The following is a 22,212-nucleotide window of genomic DNA, read 5'->3' as shown; positions in this document are numbered from 1 at the left end:
ACCAAGAATGTGAGGCATCTACTCAACTAAGAAAAATCAATACATTTCAGGATGCAAATATAAGACACACAGCCCAACCGCAGCACTGCGGGTGCTGTCACCTAGGTAACATCGCCACATGTACTAAGGACGCATGTGTAGGTACTGGACACGCACATGAACACATACATTAACACACACAAATACACATGTACACATACATTTACAGATAGACTTATATGCACATGTGCACACAGGTCTTCAGGGTATTTTAATTCCACTATTTTCAGTTTTGAAACTTTCATCTTTTTTTTTAGCAGATCTTTGCCCAGCTTGCTCTTCTTCCTGTATGATTTATAATTTTATTTGGGAGAGTTCTTCTTGAGACAGTCTCCCCATATATCCTAGGCTTGCCTCAAACTTGTAATCCTCCTGCTTTGGCTTCCCAAAATGCTAGGATAACAAACTTGAGACACCACTCCTGGCTCAGAGGTGCAATTTTTGTTGGTGATCTAATCTTTTTCTTTTTTTTTTTCCTGAGAATCATGGATATATCTAGGGGTGAGTGTTGCATTGCCTTTTATTGGACATCCCAGAAGCATCAGTAGCAGAACTTCAATTGTTAACTTTGTGAGGATAAATCCTACAATAAACTCATGTTGCAAACTGGAGTATGGCACAAGCCTGGCTCTGCTCTCCACTGGATTACTGGCTATCTCTAGTTTATAAAGATATAAATTTTCTAGCTGCCATCTTCAAGATGACAGAGCCTGGCCTCAAAATTTCAATTCTATCTCTTTACTTTGGAGACTATAAAGTTGCATATCTGCTCAAAGGTGAAGTCAAAATCAAGTCTTTAGGTCCTTTTTCAAATCTGATTACCATCTCCCCCTTTATCAGAGTTCTTACCAGCCAGATTCAACGGTGCTTGCTGAGTGAGATGCCTCCCATTCTTGGGTGCATGCTCTTCTTTGATTATGAGAGTCTAGACCATCATCAGTATAGACTGTTTCAGTACTACAGCCTTGCTTTGGAAGGGAGTTGAGATATGCAGGTAAGTATGGTGATTGTTTGTTTGTGCTCTACAAATAAAGCTTGCCTAAAGATCAGAGGGAGGGGCTAGCCTTTAGTTAACCATAGAGTCTGGAGGTCTGTACAGACAGACAGGAAGTGATATGGCTGGGCAGATAATGGAGCGTAGTCTCTTTGGGAGCTGAGAATTGTAGAGGTAAGTTCTCTAGTGGCGGGCTGCTCTGCTTCTCTGATCTTTCAGCTTTCACCCCCTAATATCTATCTCTGGTTTTTATTATTAATAGCAACTAGAACTCACGAAACAGGTAGGATCTGAGGATGATTTGACTAATGGGTACTAATGCAGTCAGCTTCACCCCGACTATATGGCAATGTGTGTGCTTTGACAACATTGTCAGATTACACACTGGTGCAGAAACAAGCCCCTTTCCTATTTTGGAACACAGGAGTTCTCTCCTTTATGATTATCTCTATTTGGTTGTTTATTTTATACTGAATTTTGGCATCGAAACGGTTCACCATCAGCCTTTATCCACCAGGACAGAAATCCCCAACACACAAGCATGACTCTTTGTAGTTTATTAAACTTCTCTTAGTGGGGATGAGGTGGAGGAGAAATTGTTGTCTGAATCAGAGGAAAATTCGTGTGCTTCTGCTCATATGCAATACAACCCTTCCACCTAATTCTCCATGTGTATATCATGTGCTTCTTCTCTTACACAATACAACCCTTCCACCTAATTCTCCATGTGTATATCATGTGCTTCTGTACACAACCCTTCCACCTAATTCTCCATGTGTATATCATGTGCTTCTGTACACAACCCTTCCACCTAATTCTCCATGTGTATATCATGTGCTTCTGTACACAACCCTTCCACCTAATTCTCCATATCATGGCACATCCAACATAACAAGTCAGAAGAGTCATAGAAGCAATTTTTACCAAATCATCTAAACCAAGCTAGTGTGATATATGATGCGGTCAAAACAATGTAGGAGGTCTTTCATCTCCTAAGTTCTCATGAGTCTTTGATTTGTGTTTGTGTGTGTGACTGTACTGATGAATGCTTTTGGTTTTCACACTCTCAGTTGTGTATAGAGGAGGTCTGAGAGTAGTAATAGTAACCATGGCATTACAATGACCATTTATTGATCAGTGTGTACAATCTCATGCTCAATAACTTTATGAAATCTAAAGAGGTGGTACTGGGTGGTTTTGAGTGTCAATGTGACACAAGCTAGAGTCATCAGAGGAAGGAGCCTCAGCTGAGGAAATGCCTTCTTGAGATCCTGCTGTAAGGCATTTCTCATTTAGTGATCAATAGGGGAAGGCCCAGCCCATGGTGGGCAGTGCCATCTCTAGCAGCTGGTCCTGGATTCTATGAGAAAGCAGGCTGAGTAAGCCATGAGGAGCAAGCCAGTAAGCAGCACCCCTCCATGACCTCAGCGTTAGCTCCTGCCTCCGGGATCCTGCCCTGTTTGACTTCCTGTCCTGAATCTCTTCAGTGATGAACGGCAACGCCGAAGTGTGAAGTCAAATAAACCCTTTCCTCCCCAGTGCACATTTTGGTCATGGTGCTTCATTGCATCAGAAACCCTGACTAAGCCAGAGGTTAAATAACTTACACAAGGCCACACAGCTTTCATGAAGCACAGTCAGCATCCCAACCAGTGGGACTTGAGGGCTGTGACTAACGATCGATTGAGTGAACCGGGCCTCTCCTTTGAGATCCTGTTTTTCTGTTAAGTTGTTTTGTTTATAAAAGAGACAGATAGACTGTTTCATAATCTATCACTCATTGGGGCCATGTAAAATTGGGCTGGGCTATTTAATCTTTCCCCCTATTTATGTAAATTCTGTGTTCTGAACACAACAACGCCAGTGCCAAGTGCCTACATGACATTGGGGAAATCTGCCTACATTCCAGAGATGACGTTTTTATCTGAACACCAGAGTTTGTCCTCACTTACCCTGGCTTTATTATTAGTGGGTTTGAGGGCTCGTGCCTGGTGAGAAGAGTTCGCCCTACAGTGCGCCACAGTCCTCACCCACACCAGGCGCTGGACCTTCTGCTTCTCATAAGTTGATCTACGTCTGCAGCAGTTCTTGGGAATTCTGCCAGCGTGGGCCTGGTGAGGTCATTCTGTCTCCTGACGAGTTTCCTTTTTCTGTTTTTGGGGGCTGTTCTGATGAACATGACCCTAGAGCGTTTGGTAATACCTCTGGTCCCTCCTTGGGAACTATCGGCAGAGTCTGTGGCTTTATCTCTCTCTGCACAAAGGTTCCGTGTCTCTGGAAAGGAAAACAAAGATGACATTATCCAGAGAAGCCTGAACTGGAGCTGCGTGTGTGGGGAGTTCAAGTCCTGGTTATGAAGGAACGTCTTTGTCTGCTTCTCCGCTAACCGTCACTTCAGCCCAAAACCAAAGACACCACAGAAGTTTTGGTGAGCCTTGTAAACGGGGAAAATAGACGGAGCCGAGAAGTAAAAAGCAGACAGTCACCTAAGCGTCTGTGCTTTCTGACCACCGCTACTTGTCCAAATGCAACTATTTGCGTGGGATTTTATTTTTTGCTTCATAGGTTGCTATGGCTGCAAATGAAACTATAATCAATCCATAGACTTGATGATTGCGTCCAAATGTCCGAAAGGATTCCTTACTATGAACTATGAAAACAAACATCTGTATCGTTAGACTTTCCAGCAACGACTCTTCAATTCTGTCCTGCTCATGAGAACATCTAAAATGTTTATCAATTATCACTTTAAACCAGTGCTCTCGGTAAATATACCAAAGGCCCCGGGGTTCAAAACCATGACACCATCCTTGTTCCTTACACGCCACGAGCTGAGTCTAACCTGCTGATGACTACGTTTGTTTAGATAAACGATTAGAAAGACAAACACGACTGCAAAGTTCTCCTGTACGTCTGTTCTGTATCGTATTAAACGCTTAGTTCTGAGCATTGCCTCACCTTTCCCCAGATGGGCTCATTGGGACTTTTCCTGGAATCATATTGATGAATAAAGGAGATGTATTCTACGAAATTGTTTTTATGTTCTGATGAACTCAGGCACGTAAGCGGAACTAGGAAAGATGAGAGGTATTTCAGTGAAATCAGTATGATAATTAGATCTGAATATGGAAATACAAATATTGTGATATTTATCCTTTATGAAACTGTCAAAAAATGCCAGGCATGTGGAAGACTCCCTCAGTCCTGGTGCTTGGGAGGCAAAGGCAAGCAGTCCTGTGAGTTTCAGGATAGCCTGCTCTACACAGTAGGTTCCAAACAAAGGTCAACAGAAATCCCTTAAGTTATCTAACCATAGCTATAATAATATGGATTCAGAATTTATTCTGAATGAAAATATCTAAATAAAAAGTTTCACACTTGGAATTGATAAATTAAAAAGATTTATTTTTATTTTACGTGGCTGAGCATTTTCCCTGCATGTGTGTATATGCACTCGTGTACCCGATTCTTTCAAAGGCTCGAGGAGGGTGTCAGATCTCCGAGGACTGGAGTTACAGAAGGTTGGGAGTCACTGTGCGCTGCTGAGAATAAAGCCCAGGTCATCTGGAAGAGCAGCCAGTGCTCTTAACCACTAAGCCGGTTCTTCAGCTCCTGTTAGATAGGCTTTTAAACAGACACCAGTATGCCTTAGCGAGAACAAAGTTGTTTCTGACAATTTGAAAGGGTGTGAAAGATTTTCCACTGAATGTGTGGTCGTGGCTAAGTCACTATGATGATGCCCAAAGAATTCTGTGCTGATGCCACGGGGACACTCAAGATGGCTGGCATTGCTGAGCAGAAATTCTTACTCTTCAACCCAGTAACAGAGGTTCCCCTCGTTTGCAATGTCTACCTGCTACTGACAATAAAAGAGCTGAATGAATTCTGCCAAAGGAAATACTTTTGATTCTCTTTTTAACAAATGCAGACGTGGATGTAAGAATTTGCATATCCCGGCACATCTATGGGATAGCGCATAAGAAATTGATTCTGGTGGCTCCAGTAGGGAAGAACTGTGTGACTGAGGAAAGGTAGAGAGGGGTGGATTGAATTTTGATCATATATTTTATAGCATTCAAATTATGTGCCTTATGTACATAAACCATTAAAGTGTAACAAAATATAATCTTTACAGCTCATACTTGTACGCTGGAAGTGGTGGAATATGCTTTAATCGCAGCACCTAGGCAGGAGGAATACCACAAGTTTGAGGCCAGCCTGGGCTGTATAATGAGTTTAAGGCCAGCCTTGGATACTCAGTGAAACTCAGTCTCCAACAAAATGGAACAAAGTAAAATAACTCATGGTTCCTCCCAGTGCGACAGACTGTGGCCTAACGTAGTGCTGCAACCTTTGGTGTGAACACCCAGGAGGCAGAGGCAGGTGTAGCCCTGTGAATATGAGGCTAGCCTGGTCTATGTGGCAAGTCTCAGGTTAGCAAGAGTGATATAATGAAAACCTGTCTAAAACAAGCGAATGAACATAGTCTAATTTGGGCGAATAAATAAGAATGGAGAATACAGACAGGATACAAGTGATAATATTTCCTTGGTTTCTAATTAGCTCCCAGTTTCCGAGGACTTATGAGCACAGCAAGAAGAGCAGATGCCAGCAACGTCAGAGCTGCAGCACTGAGGAAATCCCAAAATTTATATTTTTCTTGCATATTAAAAAATGACTGTCTCCTTATAAATACCATGTTTTCACTATCCGAGCATCGATGCGTTCACTAATCTCAGCAAGCAACAACTTCTTAGATAAAGCACAGCACCTCCGCATCTTAGAATTGACTAGTGAGTTAGTGGAGAAGCCAGTGCATGAGCCGTGGTGAAGGACAGGCACGTCTTCAGATCCAGGCTCTACCACGTATCCTGAGCGCGGGCAACTTGGGGCAGCCCTGGTAGCTTCACTGGGGTTCACTTTCCTCTCTTCTAAAATGTACCTAATTAGTATCGTAGTTTCATTTCTGTTACTCTGCTAAGATGCCCTGAACAAAAAGAACTTGCTCAGTTTCCTGTCTCAGGTTACAGTCCGTTATCTCAGAGAGGTCGAGGTGGCAGTGACGTAAGACTAGATCATCTCGCGTCCCACAGCCAAGAGCAGAGAGAAATGAATTCCACCAGCTCCTGGCATTTAGCTCACACGTTTCACTCCTACACAGCCCTTGACCCATGCCTGGAAGATGGTGCTCCCCACTATGGGCTGACTCCCACATTCACTAACACAGTCAAGATAATCCCACATTTTTCTTTTTCTTTTCTTTTTCTTCTTCAAGAACTTGGTTTACTATTTTAAAATTTTCTCATAAGAAAGTAAACCTCTGAATAATATTCTCTACCTAATGTGGATTAAATATATAAATATAGACTTAAAAACAGCTTGATTTAATTAGGTTTATGATTTATCTCTTGGCTAAAAACATTCTACACATTTTTCCTTTCCCCATTTTTTTCTCCCTCACCTCCAGTTTCTAGTGTTCAGTGTAGCTTTGGAAGCCCATTGTAAATTCTGCAGAAAAGATACATTTAAAAAGTCTTGCAAAGACTTGCTTCATTCTTTTTAATTACATCTTTAAATTTTTTATTAATTAATCAATTAATTTTTCCCAGATAAATCAGTTTCCACTCCTTCCCTCTTTTCCTCCCAGTCCCCCTTTCCAACTTCCCCCCAACAAATCCCTCTCCTTTCCCTTCAGGAAAGTGCAGGCCTTCCAAAACACACCAGTCAGCTGTGGGATGTAAGTTACAGCGAGACTAGGCCCTCTTCTCCTCAGGCTGGGCAATCCTGTAGGAGGAAAGAGCCCCGCAGAGGGTGAATACACACAACTGCTGCAGAGGACCCAGATCAATCCCATGCAAGATTTTGGCTGACTGTTCCATCTGCATGAGCCTCCATGAGTCCAGGTCAGTTGGCTCTCTGTATTTTTCCCATGGTGTCCTTGACCTCTCTGATTCCCCTAACCCTTCTTCCCCCTCTTCCACAGGATTCCCGCAGCTCTGCCTAGTGACTGACTGTGGGTCTCTGCATTTGTTTCCAGTAGCTGCTAGGTGAAGCCTCTCTGATGACAACTGGGCTAGGCAATGATCTATGAGTATAGCAGACTATCACTAGAAATTATTTCATTGACTATTTTCCCTCTTGTTTTCTAGTCATCTTTGGTTCTAGTTTATAAGCTGTCCACACTCTGGGTCCTGGTCTTTCAGGCAGTATCAGGAAGGGGTTCGCTCACATGGTATGGGTCTCAAGTCATTGATTGGCCACTCCCATAATTTCCAAGCCACCTTTACCCCAATATATCTTGGAGGCAGGGCAAATGGTAGGTTAGAGGTTATGTGAGTGGATTGTGTGGTTACAGGAGACGGCTGCTTCAGGCTTTGTATCTCTCGCTGCTAGGAGTCTCAGTTAGGGTCATCCTCAGACTCCTGGGAGTTTTCATTGCACTCGGTTTCTAGCTGACCCCAGAGATGCTCCCTGATTCCTCCTGTCTTTCCCAGTACTCTGTAGACCAGGCTGGCCTTGCACTCAGAGAGCTACCTACCTCTGCCTCCTGAGTGCTGGGCTTAAAAAGGTGTGTTCCACCGCCGCCCAGCTGTAACTTAGCAGTTTTAACTTGGGAACATTTCTTAACTCTTTATAGCTACTTATGAAACATCTGCAAATATTTTCCTCTTGGAAACACCACTCTTCTCAGTAGAATTCATTTGAGTCCCACATAAAAACATCACAAATGTAAAAACTGTAGTTCTCATGATATATTTTGGATGTTTTCATTTTGTTTTTGTGTGTGTATATGTATGTGTTTGTATGTGTGTGCCAGTGTGAGTGTATATGTGTGAGGTGTATGTATACATGTGTGTATGTATATGTGTGTAGGAGTGTGCATGTGTATATATGTATGTTTGTATGTGTGTGAGTATGTATGTGTATTTGTGTGAGTGTGGGGGGCATATGTGTGCCATGCTCCCCACCATGGTAATCATGAGCGTACCTTCTGAAACTACGACAAATTCTTTCTTCTACAAGTTGCTTTGGTCATGATTTCTCTTCACAGCAACAGAAAAGAAACTAAGATGCTGCATATGCCAGATTTAAAATAATAAATAAATAAATGCAGCAGAAAGCATACATTTTGGAGCAAAAAAAAAAAACCAATAAACTGAAACCCATCTTAGGCAAATAATTTTACCACTGGGTCTGAATCTGTAACTCAAAAGAGCAGCCAAGGGTTTACTTCAACCAAAAATGCCACCCTTCACCAATTTACCAATTAGATTGCCTTTTCCAGATTACGAAGTTTTATGATACAAATCCAGAATATGACTGGATCTTACAGGGCCTCAGACATGATGAAGCAAGGCCATTTGTGAACTGAGTGTGGGTGGCAGCCAGGAAGCTGTGTGGTGGGAAGGGCACTTTCACTGTCAGCACAAGATAACATTGCTGAGATGCCAGAGATGAGGCGTAACGACGTGGGTTGAGGGAACAGAGGTTGCTTCTCGCTGGCCTCAGTACACGCTGGCATAGTGTGTATGCTGTAAAAGATGGGCACACAGCTGAAGTCTTACACAGCCTGAGTGGTACAGTAATTTTTTCACTAATAACAAAGCACCTCCTGCATAGGAATTGTTTCAGGTCAGTTGGGACTTTTTCTTTGTGAGTTTAAATTTGCATTCAGTTTATTGAGTAATATGTAGTATTCAATAGTTTAGTTAATAGTTTAGCATTTGACTGTATATTCATTTGGTTATTCAAACTACTTATTGAGTTTGATCACTATGCTAGACCTTAGGATATAATAATGAACTTAGTAATGGGGAATATCAATAGAAGAGGGAGGGGGAGGGAGAGAGACAGGTAGATAGACCAAAACACAGACAGAAAGACAGAGAGAGAGGAGAGAGAGAGAGAGAGAGAGAGAGAGAGAGAGAGAGAGAGAGAGAGAATATGCTAGGTTTTAAAAGCTAAGTTCCAATCCAGTACCTAACAGTTCAATACAATATCTAAAGACTCACACAGCCACCATTTATTATTATTAATTATTATTATTATCATCATCATCATCATATAATATCATATTGTATTATTATATACGAGCACTGAGTATATAATACGCAGATGGTGTTTTACTTAGTTCTGGTGCCAATCCTACGAATCATCTAATTATAATATTTTTGTTCCTTTAAGAGCCATAGAGAGTTTTGTTTCTTTCTTGGTAAGTTCAATGCCTGGTTCCACCAGAAAGTGTCCTAGTACCCATGCCACTTAAACCTGCTAGGGTATGATTTCCCCTGAGAATCTACAGATACAAGCTCACTGAGCATGTGCTAATGAGCTGGGGACTTCACATGGATCGTTTCTTAAATAGTCACAGTTTTCTTGTTTTCATATGGAAAGTTTGAGAATCTTCTCTTCATAATTTGTTTTGCTGTTTCATGATACAGCAAAACATGTTTCTATGTTCTTTCTTTCAGATCCAGCTACACCCAGTGCACCCTTCCAATGCCTTTTATAGGGTGATTTCTTTACCATTTCAGAGGCTGAGCAGAGTGTTAGCTTTGAGCACAGACACCGCAACCAGCTACCAGCTGAGCCAATCGTCTGCCTTCAGCAAGCTACTTAAACTCTGTGCTAGCTGAAGGTGCCACCCTGAAACCTGCTCCTCTAATATATTGATGATTGTTGATAGAGCCTGAAAAACAGTAGATGGTATGGAAATCAGATTGGAGGTGTCAGGAAAATTAAAAATGGAGCTGTCATATGACCCAGTTGTACCACACTTGGGTACCCAAAGTTAGCTAAGTCAGCGCACCACAGAGACATTCACGTATCCGTGGTTATTGCTGCACATTCGCAATAATCAGGAAGGAATAGAACCTGTCTAGCTATCTACAGATGAGTGCATCATGAAGGTGTGGCACACACACACAAAGGAATATTATGCAGTCATGAAGAAAACTGAAACCATGACCTCTGCAGGAAAATGGATAGGATAGAAGTTAAGTGAAGCAAGGAAAAACTGAGAAAGACAAACAGCACACGCTTTCTCTCATGTGAGGAACCCAAATTTAAAGTTTATGTGTGTGAGCGAGAGACTATATGTATGTGTGGAGATCATAAAGTTAGAAAGGGGGCGTGAAAGGAGAGCTCCTAAGGGAAGGGTGGGGAAGGTAATGGGATAGTCGAAAGCAGAAAGTGGGGACCCTCTGGGAGAATGGGAACTGGAGGGGGAGGACAGGAGGAGGGAGGGGAGTGAAGGAAACTGTTTAGACAAATGCACCATGAAACCCTCAGTGTTGTATGAGTGGATGCAAGGGAAACATTCTGAGCTTCCTTACACAGATTATTAAATATTTTCAGATCTAAAATGATTATACCTAAGAATGTCATGATGGTAAACTGAGTCACATTTTATTAAAACCATAATGCCAACAAGAATTAACAAAGGATTCCTTTTAGAGGTCTTGAACGCTCTGACTTCTGTGACTTGGTCCGTCTAGATGAAGATACATAGATCAGCTGGATCGAAGATCACAGCATGAGAAAGTAGGAAACATTCACGTGCAGCACGAGATGAGATCCAGTTAAAAGAGGCCCTTTCTCCAGCAGAAGCACAGTCTCATCGCATCTCACTCCAGGGAAATAGGCCTGGAGGGCATCTGTACCCGACCTTCTCTACCAGTTCCTAGCTTCTCCGCCCAGTGGGCTAACCTGAACCAAGTCCCTTTGCCTTTGGATGTCTTTACACTAAGCTGTAAGCAGTTCTGTCCAAATCAGGACACACGGGCTCAATTCAATGTCGCTTGATCTCCATTTCCTTATGAGACTCCTAGTTCCCAAAAACAAAGCAACAACAACAACAAAACAAAAACAAAAACGTGCTCTTAAAAATGTGTGTGTTTTCCTCTTGTTGATCTTCATGTTAATTTAAGTTTTAGGCCCAGCAAAAGTCCCTAAAAGGGTAAGGTAAACTTCTGCAATCTTATACTGTCTGATCTGAAAACTGAGGATGACAATTTTATTGCTACACCCTTGCACTATATAGAAGTGTTTCTCGACATTCCTAATGCTGTGACTATTTAATGCAATTCCTCATGTTGTGGTGACCCCCCCCACACACCATAAAATTGTTTTTGTTGCTACTTCATAATTGTAATTTTGCTACTGTTATAAATTGGAATGTAAATATCTGATATGTGACCCCTGTAAAAGGGTCTTTTGACCCCAAGGAGTTGTAACTCACAGGTTGAGAATGACTGCTTTATAGAGTTAATTTGAGACTAAAACCAGAGTTTATGTTTGAAAGTTCTATAAAGTACCTGACAAACAATATGTTCTCAATAAATGCTATGTTTTATATAGTAAGAGGAGCAGGCTGCATCCCACAGCCCGGTCAGCTTAACCCCAAAAATAACCACACAGAAATTATATTAATTAAATTACTCCCTGGCCCATTATCTCTAGCCACTTATTGGCTTACTGGCATGAGTCTAACCAGCGTCTGTCTTGGGCAGGAGAACCGTGGCATCTGTCTGTCTGTCCTTCCCAGCATCCAGTTCTGTCTTCCCTTCTTATCTAAGTTCTGCCCTATCAAAAGGCCAAGACAGTTCCTTTATTCAACCAATGAAAGCAACACATAAACAAAAGAACCTCCTACACCAGGTTTAGTCATTATCGCGCCTTCATTTTACTCCTTTCTGTGGTGATATTTTGTGCTCTAACAAATAAAGCTTGCCTGGAGATCAGAGTGTAGAGCTAGTCACGAGTTAACCATAGAGACCAGGCAGTGTGGCACCCACCTTTAATCCCAGCACCTGGGGGGAGGAAACAGGAAATGGTATGGCTGGGAGGAGAGAGGAAGTGATAAACCAGGACAGAAACAGGAGCTCGCCCCCTTTCCACCTGAGAAGTTGGCCGTTAAGAGGTGGCTGTGACTGGCTCCTTTGTCTCTCTGACCTTTCAGCCTTTGCCACAATATCTGACTCTGGATTTTTATTACTAAGACTGATTAGAATTCGTGTTACATCTTTCAGAAAATAGCACCAGAAAAATTGAACTTCCTGATGGTCTCTCTACCTGGTTTCTCTTTGCTCACACTTTTTAGATTTTTGTTTTGTTTTATGCTCTTAATGTTTCCTTGTCTTTATCCAGGGTAATTACCTTGGCATAATTCTGTGTTTTGGCTGTCCACTCATGATTAAAAATAGAAGGATCAGAATGATTTTCCAGTACACCCAGTGTGATAGTTATTGTCTGGCTAAAAGTCTAGGCTCCAATAGTCTTCATTAATAAAAAAGAGTTCTCTAGTACCTATATTTATGTGTGTGCCTGTGTGAGTTTATGTGTACCATGTTCATGAAGGAGCCTGCAGAGGTGAGAAGATGGCATCGGACCCTCTGGAAGTGGAGTTATAGGTGTGAACTGCCATGTGAATGCTGGAAGCCAAGCTAGGGTTTTCTACAAGAGAAGGAAGTGCTCTTTAGTCGCTGAGCCATCTCTCCAGCTCTTAGTAGTCCCTTTTCCTTCCTTCCTTTCTTCCTTTCTTCCTTCCCTCCTTCCCTCCTTCCTTCCTTCCTTCCTTCCTTCCTTCTTTCTCCTTCCTTCCTTCTTTTCTTTCTTCCTTCCTTCCTCCTTTCTTTCCTTTTTTCATTAATTTTGAGATGGAGTCTCAACTATAAGTTTCAGTTGGCCAAGAACTTGCTATACTGACCAGACTGGCCTTAAATTCACAGAGACCCACCTGCCTCCAACTTCTCAGTGCTGGGATTAAAGGTGTGTTAAGACAGAGTAGAAGCTGCCATGCCAAAAGCCTGACTTGGAGTGATGCTCTCCTGCTTTCTTGGTTCTTGTCCTCTGCTGTGTCTGCTGACATGCCGGAGGTTCCATCTCCATATGCTTCTTTGTCTTTGACCCATCGGTAGGCTTCCATTCTCTCTCCCACACACTCCATAAAAATTCCTTCCATTCACTTTATCCTTATTTCTCTGATATTTCATAGTCTTAGGAGACAGAAAATGGAGCTATCTGTACTCACTCTAAATCATGAGTCAGAAGCAGAAATTTTCTTTCTAAAGGAGAGGCCATGGTCAGAGATGACTAGTTAGCCTTTACACGAACCCCTACCCTGGAGCTAGGAATTATGCATGACACATACAATCATTTTCTATTTTTTAATGCTGTGACCTTTGGTCTAGCTAACCTATGTATTTTCAGCTAAACAGACCAGATCACAGAGGTCAGAGCATTAAAGATCTTTAAAAGGAATCCTTTGTTGACTCTTACTAGCATTATGGTTTTAACAAGAAGTGACTTGGTTTGCTACAGTGATAGACAAATAAATCATTTTAGATCTAAAAATGTTTAATAATCTGAAATGGTATTTCCTAAGTTATGTATTTTAAGCACCGATCATGACATGATCTAAAAATAAGAATGAGATGATAAAAAAAACAGGGAAATATGCTTTGGAAATCATTATGCTTATTCTTAGAAAAGGATATTCTACAGGTTAATTTTTTATTTAACTTTTAAATTCACATTTCATAAAATTTAATCGACTATTTCTTCTTTTGTAAGCACTATCTATAAAGATCAATAACAATTAGCATTTTGTTTTTTGTTGTTGTTGCTGCTGAGTCAAAATGCTCTGATATAAAGCGACTTAAGAGAAAAAGGATTCATTTTGGTTTATAGCTCCAGAGGAATGAGGCCACTGTGGCAGGGAAGGCATGGTGGCAGATGTTTGAAGTTGGCCAGTCACACTGCATTGATGGTCAGGATTTGGAGAGAGAACAGGAAGTTGGGTTGGACTACCCTAAGGGGTGGGGCCTCCACATTCTGAAGGCTTTACAGAGACATCACTGGCTGGAGGTCTGTTCAGACACACCAGCTTAGGAGGGACATTCCACACCCACCATCAGCACCCCTCAGATCATACTCTGAGATTCTGCCATTTAGGGTTAGGTGTTATTCCAATAGTTACAGCTTTTAGAATTTGGTGGCAAAACTGGGCAGAGTGTTCCAGAGTTTCTGACTTGGAAGCTGGTGTGACTAATGTCCGTCCAGTGTCTGGAGATGTGGGGTCCCCTGTCAGGGACTAAGAGTCTTTCCCGGGCTCTCTTGGCTGTCCATGTATTTTCAACTCCTGTAGAGAGATCATTTTCTCAGGAGGTGCCCAACACATCGTAATAAAAAGTTTTACCATGGCTGACCTTACCTATTCCACAAGAAGGCTTTCGCATCCTGTTGGGTCTGACTGGCAAAACCAGTGGGCAAGCTGGCGTTTGAAAATCACTTCTCTGGGTGCTCTTGGTGTCGTAAGGTGGCTGGGAGACAGGCTCTTTCGTTTCACTGTGGAACCACCATTTTCTCTTCACAGAAAAAAAAGGGAAATGCATATCAAATGATGATGGAGATTTTCATCTGATGCTTGAAGTCTATGAATATCCAGTTATTTAGTGTAACAAGGTATTAGTCTAGAATTAAAAGATTATTCACTTTTTCTGTGTAGGGTGTATGTGAAAGTCTATATATATATGCATGTGCATGCATGTGGAGCACATGACATCCGTGTCTTCTTGAGTTGCACCCCCATTTTGTTTATTGAGATGGGGTCTACTACTGAACCTGGAACTCACTAATCCTGCTGTGTAGGTGGCTAGTGAGCTTCAGGGATCTGCCCGTATCTGCCTCCCCCGCCATGCCTTTCCTATCCTTGTCCCCACTGCTGGGATTACAGGCACGCCCATCTTGGGGATCCAAGCTCATGGTACCACAGCAAGCACTCCACTAAGACTGTCTCCAGGGATTCCTAAATACAGAAGTTAATGTTTCACAAGGTTACGAGCTTGGAAATGGTATCTAAAAACAGTCACATATTTTAACTGAAATATATCTGCTCAATTACCACACTACCTTCTAGTAATAAAGTCATAACAATTAACACAGTAGTTATATTTCTTTTTATTTCTTATATTTATGTTTTATGTATAGACCACACACATATGTTAATCATGATTTAATCTAAAAATTATGTACTATTCTAATGTATTGTCTAAATGATATTTTGCAAAGTTGTTAGTCCATAACCCATCCCACATAATGGGATACATGTTAAATCCTACAAAACTATATAATGTTAAACATATATGAAAGTGAACCACAGAATTTTTGTTATGATTATTGTAGGACGTTCTTCCTACTTCTCTCTTGTATTTCATGTCACAGTTCTGAACATAACTCACCTCAATTTATAATTCATAAACATGTATTTTTGTACTAAAAAAAAACTGCCCTAAGGGAAACGATCTCCAATGTTTCTGAAATGTTAGTACTAGCCGCTGCATGGAAGAGAGAACCGATGGGTTCCTAGCATCCAGGACCATTCAACCCTCAGAAACTGAGAGCACAATGAACGGTTAGTCCCCTCTGGTGGAAACACTAAAACTGCTTGATGGAGGAAGAGAGGCCTTAAGGCAACCCCATGCCTGGAAGTTTGGGATCTGATTAGGGTTCAATGTGATCTTAGGTTTAAGAATTAAATGTTGGACTGGTGAGAGGGCTAAGCAGGCGAGACCACATGCTGTTTGGGAAGTTTTTGGTGGGGCTGCCTTGCTGAAGGCGCCTTTGAGTTTAAAGCCTCTCTTCTCTTCCTCTTTGCTTTCTCTGCTTTGCTCTTGCCTTTGGGGATGTGGGCTCTCAACTTCATTCCTGCCCCTTGCTGCCCTGCTTCCTGGCCCACAATAGGCTCTTATCGCTCTGGAATCATAAGCCAAAAAAACAAAAAAACAAACAAACAAAAAACTCAAAACAAAAAACAACCCACACAAAACAAACAAACAAACCCATACTCATTCATAAGTCACTTTTGGTTGTGATTTGTCACAGTGACAGAAACCAAACCACCCTGGTAAGCTGAGTTTGACCCCCAGAACCCACAGTGGAGGGACAGAACTGGCTCCTGAAGGCCACCCTCTGACCTCACACCTGCGCCATACCAACCTGTTCACACATCCAAATAATGAAGATAAATGTCTTTAAAAATCAGCTCTGAATCTATAGTAAAAACGTCTACCATATGATTTAAGAAAAATGAATATGTGATTACAATAATTAGTTCTGACAATCAAGCCTCCCCCATACAAAGGGAGAGGCATTTCTAGGCCCATCCCATGTAGCTGCACAGGAGTCCACTCTCAAATCAGTTTAGCTTCTAAAAAGACAAGCATGTATGTAAGACGTACATATTCAGGGTAACGTCTAATGGGGTCAACTTGACAGACACTGTTCAGAGTTTAGAAATAGAGTAAAATCGTGAGAATGCCAAAGACAACAAAAATATTATTTTGGGGGTGGGGGTGGGAAGCAAGTATAACAACATGGAAGGGAGCACTGTTGTGACCGGAGTCAGAGCTACGAGCTCCAGGTGGTTTGTTACGAGGTGTTCTTAGACCGGGAAAGATGGGGTGCACATGTACCAGGGGATCGAGAGCAGATCAGGGCCACAGGAAGCAGATCTCCATTTCTTAAATCAGTACCAGGTTTTGGCCAGCAGCTTGCAGCCAAGAGTGCTGAAATGGTGGACAATTGTCAACATGTTTCAGAGAAACTGGGGGCCTCTGAAACTGACTCACGTCAATATTTCCAGGATGAGCTGAAACATGGAGTTTGAAGTTAAGACTACTTAGTATAGACCTCAAGAATACTCTAGAATAGATTACAAGCAGATGGTGTCTGCTCACTATCTGGTTAAAAGTAGTCATTTGCTGCGGGTCTCAGAGTTCCTGCTTTCTCCTCCATCCCATAATTATGACAACACTTGTTATGCCCAAATTCTAGAACGGATATGCCTTATTTTACTGACTTTCAAGCACAATTCTGAGGCGGACACATCCCTTTACAGATGAGAAAGGACAGAGGTTAAGAAGCCCCTCCAGGTACAGCAGTAGTCAGCAGCTGCCAGCCGACTAGCACGTGCCCTCAGTTCTAAGGTCTGAGCTATTCCCAACACGTGGAAGGTATGTGCCCTCAGTTCTGAGCTCTGCGCTATTCCCAACACGTGGAAGGCTAAAGCAGATAAACCCAGGTTACACACATCATCTCTCAAAGCACTAAGGGTCTTAGTCTGTGTAGCCGGACCACCATGAATGGGGTACTTTATAATGTAGGTACGTTTATTGGCTTTCAGTTCTGGAGTCTAAGAAGTACAAGAAGGCAGCCAGGTGAAAGAGAGGCTGAGAAGGCTAGCGTTGCCCTTCATGGCAGAACAGAGTCAACCCATGGAGACCTCTGAGCCTAGGTCTCATTTTCAGCACTGACAGTGACATTTAAATTTCTACACACATTTTAGAAGAGACATACTTTGATATTATAACTGTAACTACCCCGAGCAAGTTTTCCTATAAAAAGATCATAAGACAGATACTTATATCATCTACTTTGGGTGAGCAGAAACTTATTTTTCTAGTACTCAGGTAACAGGAAAATTGACTCTGGGCAAAGGAACCATTAGGGCATTTCTGGACCTCCATGTTTATCCCTAGAACATAATGCAAGCAGAGATTTTGGGTTCACCTTCAAGTAAAATTCCTTAAGAATTTTATCAAAACCATCTAATTTCACAGATATAAAGGAAATAATGAGCACTTTTTCCTAATGTCTGATTGGCAAATGAGGACTCTGTAGTTGGAGTGCTTTCAAGACTGTTGGACACTAGATGCAGCTTGTCTTCAGGGGCACCCTCCTGTTTTGGACCCTCTTCCCCATACCTGCAAAGCATGGTCATGAGAACATGTATGCACCTATGCATGTGTGCATGCCTTTTGATTGCAGTGTTTTCTCATAAGACACTATGAGACTAATGAAATAGAGGCTCCCTGCCGTCTTACCTCATTCTCAGGCGAAAGGTTAATCGAAAACGTCAGTGCTCTGCGTCCACTCTAACGCTGCACTGATTGGCTTTGGCAATTATTTTATGGCAAAATAAACGTACCTGGGAAATGTTGCAGAGTGTGATCGTTTGTCTAGGCCTTGGAGGGTAGGCCATGTTTTACAGATTGTAAAGCGGGCACTGCCTAAGAGAGTTGAGCCCCATTTGAAGCTTTGAGCTCCAACAGGAAGTTAAAAAGGTAGTCTAAGGCCTATCTCTCTTAAGCCCCAGGATGCTAGTATCTGGGGCTTCATTTTGGGAAAATACTGACATATTCTTGATAAAGATCTCTACAACCTTCTGACCCTGGAAAAATTTGATTGTTGCCATATGGATCCAGTGGTCACATTTAGAAGTCAGCTCAAGGAGATTACTATTAGAAAATGGTATATATTATATATATGTTACTATATTATATATTATCCTCAAGCTTTCAGATATGTTTTCATAGACATTGCTATCTTCCATTCCTTTGGTAAATCATGGGGTATTCCTCAGACAATAAGTGGTGAACACAAGAAGAACATTCTAGAGAAATTAGTTCAGTGAATGCAAGAGGTTGTAGGCCTAGAATCATATTTGCAGTCATGGCTGCCTGGCTAAGACCACAGGTGGTGACAGAGCCAGGTAGCCAGGTTGTTGTGATACACACCTTTAATCCCAGCATTCAGGAGGCGGAGCAGATCTCTGTGAGTTCATGGCCAGGCAGCCAGCCAGAGCTACATAGTAATTTCCTGTCCGAAACAAGAAAACCACCTCCATCACCACCACCACCATCACCACCACTGTCACCATCACAACCACCACCATCACCACCATTACCACCACCACTGCCGCCACCATTGCCACCACTGCCACCACCACCATCACCACCACCACCATCACCACCACCACCACCACCACCACCACCACCACCATCACCACCACCACCACCACCACCACCACCACCACCATCACCACCACCACTACCACCACCACCACCATCACCACCACCACCATCACATTCTGAGAATTCTTAAGGATATGGATTTATGACAAAACCTTACAGAGACGATGGAATTTAATTATAGAACTCTGTGTCTTTAAAAAATTATAAGTTTTATCACAAACACTAGGCAGCCACGGTCATAGGAGTCACAATATTCTCAAACAGCAGATACCAGGGAGGTGGGAAAACAGCTTTTTAAAAGCAACTCTTAATGTCTCCTGTAACAGTCGCTTCTATGTTGTGTTCTGTGGAACGCCAGTCTCTGATGTGTTTATTAATAGGCATTACACAGAAGGAGTTCCCGTAGATAAAACTATCTGGGAAAAGGTGAGCATTTTCAAGCAGATTCAAACACGCTTATCACAGGATTCTCAGAACTTTTATTTACTAGTGAGAACTATGACTCTCTGAAAAGGGTATTAAAAATAAACTTTTGACTTCACTTTGGAAAAGTATTTTTCTTTTCAAGCAAGAACTAGTGTTTTGAAAACTACACTTTGGGGAACAGCAAGCCAGGGCAGTCTGCCTGAAAGTGCCAATGTTTAGAAATTAAAAATAGAGTTTTCCTGTTGTTAACTAGCTTTACAGAAAAAGCAAAACAAACAACAGCAGCAAACCAGTTTCCCTCCTCTAGCACCCATAATTTTATGTCTGTAGGTAAAAATTACACACACACACATATAAACCAATACAACTAAATGCCAGGTGTGGTAACACACAGCTGTAATCGCAGCACTCAGGAGTCTGAGGCAGGAGGATTTCAGGTTCAACGCTTGGGCTATCTACATAGGGAGACACTACCCTATATCAGGGTTCTACCAAACTAACCAGCCAAACATATAATCAAGCAGTCGGTGCTGAGATCTAAGTGTTCTACCGTACCATTAGATAGCAGTTAAAATATTCAGGCAGCTTGATTTTATTTTAAAGTCAGCATTACTATATTTTAATTGCACTACATTTTAAAAGAAATGTTATCTTGAGTGAAAGAACGAAGTTTACATACTTGTGAAATAAAATGAGTCTTCTTTAAGTTCTTGGAAACTGGGGCATTCGCAAGGTCATTGTTGCTCTTGTTTTTGTTTTGAAACATGAACATCCCTTCCCTTTGTAGCCAATCCCTCTGTACCTGTGATGCTTCTCTCTCTCCTCTCTCCCTCACCTCTCTCTCTCCCCTCTCTCTCTCTCTCCTCTCTCTCTCTCTCTCTCTCTCTCTCTCTCTCTCTCTCTCTCTCTCTCTTTCTCTCACCAGTAGCTGTGCTGATAACCCACCCTAACATCTGTGGGGTTCTCCACAGTACCTGCAGGCTAGAGTAAATTATTTGAGATTCGTTTTTCAAGCTTCTCTTTTTCTTTCTGTTTTCTGACCCAGCCTTGTTCCCTTGGTGTCTGCACTGTGTGTGTGTGTGTGGGGGGGGGGGGAGTGAGTTAGATTCAATGCTGAGCTAGCACTCAGTCCCTGCTAACATAGGGACAGTAGATGGCCTCAGTATGGAGGGACCCCAGACAGTTTCCATTACATATGATGTAGGAGCAGAGCTCCACCTAGCCAGAGAGGACCAAGACGTGGAACAAGGTGAGGTGTCTGAGACCACTCAGGCGGCACACTTCCTTCCACAAATGGCCTGCTGGAAAACACACACATGGGAAAGTGCAGTATTCTCACTCAGCAGCCGAGACGATGAACTGCGACTCCACACTGCTAGGGCTCCTACAACAGAACGCAGCTGTCGGTAGGATACAGTCAGCCCCGCAGTCCCGGGATTGCGCAGATCAGACTCTGCCCCCAAGAACAATTGCTTAGTCCAGGCTTCCTTTGTGTATCATGGATGGTCTATATGGTGGCCACTTCCCCACTAAAAACCTACTTGAGACTTTTCTGATCACCTATTTAATAACACAGCTCTGGACCAGCAAGATGGCTCAGCAGGTAAAGGCGCCTGCCACTAAGTCTGACGACCTGAGGTTGCTCCCATAGGACTCAATGGAAGAAGAAAATAGACTCTTGTAACACACACACACACACACACACACACACACACACACACAGAGAGAGAGAGAGAGAGAGAGAGAGACAGACAGACAGACAGAGAGAGAGAGAGAGAAAGAGAGAAATAAAATTAAAAGAGAAGCACAATTGCAATTCTCCCGCCAGCAGGCCTCCTGTCCCTCTTGCCAGCCCACACCACCCAGCATCCTAGTTAGTTTACTATGCCTCATTCCTCCATTAGGGTATAAGCAGCCCAAGGTCAGGGCGTTTCCCCCATTTATTTGGCTCACTGCTGAATTCCCAGCATCTAGGAAGGGGCTTAACCAAAGTATCGACTTTAACTGTTGTGTAGCAGTTTCCTCACAGATTCAAACATTCCATCCTATAGGAAGTTCTTTAAATGGGAAGATAAGTAACTCAAAATGGCTTCAGAAAGTCTCTGAAACTGACAGCATTGACTAGGTCCCTCCCTAGTGTAAGTAATACACCAAGAGTAAGTAATGAAGACAGCTAAGAGCCCTTCTCAGAAGGAAGGAAACTGAGTTGGAAAAAAAAATACTCAGACAAGACCAGTTGCCTGGAGGAAGCAGAAACCAGCCGAGCTGCCTGGAAGAGGGTTAGAGCAGAGTCACCTGGACAGGACACTCTCCAACCTGCTAAGCTGCCTGCAGGCTACACACTGTGCTCCAGTTTCCCGGCTTTGGGAGCTGTGAGCCATACTGGGGTGGACCCTGCAGATGAAGCTGCCTTTGGGTCATTTCTGCTCCAGGAAATAACCTGTCACCTACACTCCTGGAAGCAACCCCAGTAAACCGCATTGGTTCCCTAAGTCAGACCTTGGTGGTGTCTGCACTTTGGTCTGTCATGGGTTCCCTGTCCGGGGCCAGAAGATGTGTGTCTGTGTGTCATTTCACAACAAATCCTCATAAAATCCCTCTGAGAGATTGATGTGGGAGTCCCCTCTGTGTGTTGTAAATACCACTGGTTAATAAAGAAACTGTCTTGGCCTGTGATAGGGCAAAAGAGTAGAGCTAGGTAGCGAAAACTAAACTGAATGCTGGGAAAAAGGAGGTGGAGAGAGGGAGAAGCCATGGAGCCACTGCCAGAAAAAGACATGTTTGCAGGTAGGCCACAAACCTCGTGATAAAATATAAATTACTGGAAATGGGTTAATATTAGATGTAAGAACTAGCTAGCAATACGCTTAAGTGATTGGCCAAGCAATGATTTAAATAATATAGTTTCTGTGTGATTATTTCAGGAGTCTGGGCAGCCGG

At 42.5% G+C, this 22,212-nt stretch overlaps 1 protein-coding gene across 2 annotated transcripts in view; it reads right to left on the bottom strand.

Annotated features, from left to right (window-relative positions):
* Positions 1–525: 525 nt before the first annotated feature.
* Cimip6 (ciliary microtubule inner protein 6) overlaps positions 526–22,212 on the bottom strand; it is a 52,194-nt gene continuing 30,507 nt past the window's right edge. For both annotated transcript variants that reach the window (XM_050123888.1, XM_050123887.1), the window contains exons 3-5: positions 14,247–14,400; positions 3,992–4,104; positions 526–3,307 (exon numbers count right to left, since the gene is read on the bottom strand). In XM_050123888.1, the coding sequence (XP_049979845.1) occupies positions 3,104–3,307; positions 3,992–4,104; positions 14,247–14,400 (471 nt within the window). In that variant the 3' untranslated portion in view covers positions 526–3,103. The remainder of the gene's footprint in view (positions 3,308–3,991; positions 4,105–14,246; positions 14,401–22,212) is intronic.

This window comes from Alexandromys fortis, unplaced genomic scaffold (assembly GCF_014885135.2).
Source record: "Alexandromys fortis isolate MF-2015 unplaced genomic scaffold, M_Fortis_MF-2015_v1.1 scaffold_210, whole genome shotgun sequence".
NCBI classification, from domain to species: Eukaryota; Metazoa; Chordata; class Mammalia; order Rodentia; family Cricetidae; genus Alexandromys; species Alexandromys fortis.
The sequence above is the reverse complement of the archived record's forward strand: the minus strand, read 5'-3'. Positions and strand labels throughout refer to the sequence as shown.